This window comes from Protopterus annectens, chromosome 10.part0 (assembly GCF_019279795.1).
Source record: "Protopterus annectens isolate FY-2018-M chromosome 10.part0, PAN1.0, whole genome shotgun sequence".
In the NCBI taxonomy this organism is placed as follows: Eukaryota; Metazoa; Chordata; order Ceratodontiformes; family Protopteridae; genus Protopterus; species Protopterus annectens.
In genome coordinates this window covers 952,721,150-952,725,626 of record NC_056744.1, presented here as the reverse complement: position 1 = coordinate 952,725,626, position 4,477 = coordinate 952,721,150, and the positions used below count along the sequence as shown (strand labels likewise).

At 40.2% G+C, this 4,477-nt stretch overlaps 1 protein-coding gene across 7 annotated transcripts in view; it reads left to right on the top strand.

Moving 5' to 3' along the window:
• The first annotated feature begins 1,775 nt into the window (after positions 1-1,775).
• COL11A1 (collagen type XI alpha 1 chain) overlaps positions 1,776-4,477 on the top strand; it is a 625,054-nt gene continuing 622,352 nt past the window's right edge. For 4 of the 7 annotated variants that reach the window (XM_044085728.1, XM_044085725.1, XM_044085727.1 and 1 more), the window contains exon 1: positions 1,777-2,108. In XM_044085728.1, the coding sequence (XP_043941663.1) occupies positions 1,982-2,108 (127 nt within the window). In that variant the 5' untranslated portion in view covers positions 1,777-1,981. Of the gene's footprint in view, positions 2,109-4,477 lie in introns of all 7 variants that reach the window. The other 3 variants (XM_044085726.1, XM_044085723.1, XM_044085729.1) reach the window with 1 other exon arrangement.

Here is a 4,477-nt window from a genome sequence, read left to right as displayed (position 1 = left end):
TAATTTTTAGTTCATGTGCAATTATTCTACAAATGCATATTTACCATTTGAAAATATCTGAAAGCTTATGAAGTAGGTGAGGTTGGCATGCAGTAAGTATGGTGCTACTATTGCCAAAAAACGTGATTACTCTAGATCAGAAAGGAGGTTAAGAAAAGAGGTTAAGGAGATTAAGTAGGTTTAGGTCTTCTTTATGCCTTTTTTCTTGTTGAGCATACAGCCTGCAAATGTCATATTCAACCTCCCTGGACACCATAGATGTTGGTTTGTTTGTTTGTATGTAGGGGTTAGGGCAGTTTCCATGGTTTCCAATACTGGCCCAGTGGAGAAATGGGGAGTGGCAGTGTCATTAAGTTATCTTGTATAAAATGATAAAAGAAAATAAGTATGCATAATTAACTAATTAGAAGAAGTGATTTAGATATTTTTTCTATGATACATCAAGTAGCAAACTACATTTTATACATTTCTTGGAATAAATTTGTTAATGGCTTCAAAATCATATTTTTGATATACATTTTCTGTGGTGGCAAAGTTCTTCACACTGTTCCAGCAAGAGTTTTATCCAGTGCACTCTCCACTATTAACTGTTCCTTATCTTTTTTCCTTGTAGTTTGGGTAAGAACAATTACCACCACCAGTGTGCATATCTGACATTGCAACAGTGTTACTCACAGTTTTACCACACATTTCCCATGTTGGGCTTACTGTGGCTTGCGAAATTGCTCAGATTGCTGCCTTAATATGGGCACTTAGAATTAGTAATATACTACAAAAAAAAAAAAAAAAAAAAACACAAAGCTAGTAAAGAGCTTGTTTGGAAACTACATATGATTCTGTATACCCCAAGAGCTACACAAGGGTTTATTTTCCAAAGGGCATGAGATCAAATTATTAGTCACTTATGGATAATTCTAGGTAATTCCAGATTTTATGTTCCAAAGAGTATCAGACCAAACTATTAGTCAGTTGTAAACAATAAGACATTTTCAGAATAAACAGACATGTTTTTCTTTGGAGGTTTCTGAATTATGTAGATTTTGGTAAAGTTTTCTCCACTAGATGTAGATGATATTTCACTGTATAAACGATGCTTTGCTGATATATACAAGTGTACTTTTCTTAAATCAAAAAGAAACACAGACAGTGGCTAGTTGCAGTTTGCTCTAATGTTTTACCGAAGTCGGTCTTTGTTTTATGTGGATGGTGTTTTTAACATGTCTGACTAATACTGAATAATTAAATAGTGCAGCATTTTTCTTTTATTACCAACTTTTTAAAATGCATTTTTTCGAATTTGAAGACTTACAACTTTTCCACCTTATTTGATAATGCTTGAGTATATAAAACTTTCTGAAAAGGGCAACACATTCTTATAAAGATTCGAAGTTTGGTTTCCTTTATTCCTGTTTTATGCAATAATCATCACAATGATAACACTTGCATGAAGCTATTTTCTACTACGTCTAGGACCTGCTTTTTAAACGTGATCTCAGAAAGGGCTTGCGTCCCCTTTCACTCTCCTGCCATTCCTTTGATTCCCAAAGTGCTTCAGGAATACTGATAGATGCTAAGAAAAAAGAATCTGCCCTGCAGCCTTGATTGTATGCTGTAGGAGGGCTAAGGGTCGGTGAGCCACGGTGTGATTTGATGATTAGGACCTTGTTTCCTGTCAATTCAGTAGTTCCGTCCCTGCTACCGGGGGTCTGGTTTCTACTTCCAGCCCAGCCCCTCAGACGGTGTGGCTTCAGGGGGATCGAATACGCTTTGCATTTGATTAAAGCCGGCATCCCCTCAGTCTGACGGCAGGGCACAAGGGAAGAAGGATCGGAAGGGCCTGGACTGGCTGAGCACAGACCAATGCATACTTTTCACTGATGGCTGTGTAGCAATATCACTGATTTGGGGATTGTAGAAAGTACTGAAGGAATCGGTATATATTTAGCCGGCCCGTTATATTCACAGTTGTGGGTCGCTGATCATGGAGATGCAGAAGTGGTCCACAAGGTGGAAAACGAAAAGGTGGCTTCAGGACTCCAAAGTCATAACCACAGCCATCCTCATCTTCACCTTAACGTTCTCTCTTCAAGCTGGCTCTGTCCGAGGAGGTAAGAGTTTCTGTCATTTTGTACAGAACTGGGGGCTCAAAACCTGCTCCCGGTAACTTTGGGAAACTTGCAGCCTTCTACTGTTCGCGCCACACGTCACCTCCACGACTCCTAATGATGTGCTGGCAACTGAGACCCATTAAGTGGACCTTTGTCACATCTTACACTAAACGCAGCAAGTTCTGCTAAAGATAGTGCTGGGATCCATCAGAGATTGGCACTCGAAGTTATGCCGTAAACTAGGTCAACTTTGGTAATTTAATTTGCGTGAAAAAAATGATTCTTCAAAGCTTTAGATATTGTGCATATTTGTAACAAGTCCTTCTTTGTATGAGTGCAGTTATCAAAAGTGTGGACGTTTCAGGAAGAGGATCGCTACTTGTGGATAGACTAACATCCAGTTCTTAACTGCACAGCACTAGACTACTCACCTAAACATTTCACTTTTTTCCATTGAATTAAGCAGATCTACAGAGTCTGGTCAGTATAAGAATATGGGTGCAGGATGCTTTGGTGACGGTCAGGGAGCAGATGACTGAGCTGCTGGTAGTCGTGAGATTAGGTTCTACGTGGCACCCGGCTGAGGCAGACAGTGTGTGTGCATGTGCGTGTGTGAGTGTGTGTGCGCGTGTGTCTCTGTTGTGGAGGGGCTACAGGATTGAGCAACTTAGAATTTGCAGGCTGCCAGGGGCAACTTATAAAACGGCAGCAGGCATATACCTGTATAGTTCTAAACTAGAAGTCCACTAGTGGTCCGTTAGGTGTCAATGGAGCCAGCCTGTGGGGTGCAGTGGCTTAAAGTCTTTAACATCAATTTCGGACAAGTTTCGTCTGGAATTCTTCCAGAACAGGCGGAGACATTTACCCGAGTCTTGCATATGAATACCTGCATAGGCATGGTTACTTTTGCACCATTGCAAATATTTTCCCTCTCTTCTTTTTTATGCTTAAACGGTTTGCTGGCTGCTCTACATCTGACACTGGATTCAGACAACGCCAATAAATGCATTTATAAAATAAAACGTATCACGTTTATTCAATTAACGGATCAATCACTTTCACATCGATTTATTTTTTCCTAATATAGAATGAATTAAAAGACTCGTTTTAGTGGTTGTGTCGCAGCGTACTATTTTACATTGTCGTTAATACATCTGACACACCTTGCTTTAAACGAAGGAGCAACGTTTCCATAATCCTTTGTGGATATTCCACAAAGGCAGGTTTTGCGAAGTAGCTATTAAAATCGTGGATCGGACTTCTCATTTGTATTTTGAAGATATGTCCTTCCTGGGATTTTTTTAGAATAAATTGCTTGCATATTTGTCAAGAGCCCCAGTTCCCCACTTTATTACCACTATTGCTACTCTGGCATTAAGGGCGCATCATGTTCCCAGGGAAAATTTGATTTTAAAACCCTTATTAATACTGTTATCATTATTAACAGTCACAAAACACCAACCTCTCTATCTGAAACTAGAATACATCTGACAGCAATTAAGATGGAACAAATGTTGGACTTATTTTTAGCCCACTGAGGCCGAAATCCCTCTTTCTGCTTGTACCTTAAACTTTATAAATATCGAAGCCTTCAGTAGCTTAACACAATGACCCGTGAAAACGAATGGCCAGTCTGTACTTGGTATCCAGCTGGATCCATGATTTGGACAGGCTGGATTTCTGCCCTCTTCTGGTGTAGTCCGTGTGTAAGTAGAAAGGGCTCTTTGTAAGAAGTGTGTGGAGTGAGGGAGGGGTTTGCTTTGTCAGCCAAGTGTTTCCTGAAAGTAATCGTGCCCAATTCGTGCCTGGTCTCCAGCTGGATCTGAAGATTTGTGTCCTGTCTGGATGCAGCTTTGACCTCGACATCTTCGTGTGTGTGTGTGTCTGTGTGTGTGTGTTGGGGGTAGTAAGTGCAGAGACTAATGTCCGGTTCTTTGGCTTCATCCAGGCTGGAAACCTTTATCCCCATTCTGTTCATTAAAGAAGTCTGAACCTCAGTCATTCTGGAAAGGAATACCTCTTCATAGTGCCGTTTTCTGTTATGTCTCGTCAGTGGTGTTAGAGCAATCACCCGAGATTATGCTTTGCAATGTTTTCAGTTGAATGTACCAAATATATATGTTATAGGAGACAAGTGCCAAAACTTGTAGTGCAAATAGTACTTCTGCTGTTAATTAGGCTCTCCTAGATTTATTTAGCCCCAAGGAATCTGATTACAGTGCTATAATGTCAATTCACTAGGGCCGAATAAAGTGCATTATGCAGTGGTAGTCTCAACTGAAACTTGGCTGCTTAGCTAACAAGTGCGTAAATTTGTTGCAAATAAGATGGATGCGCAATTATATGACAGAGTATCCTTAATGATTTGG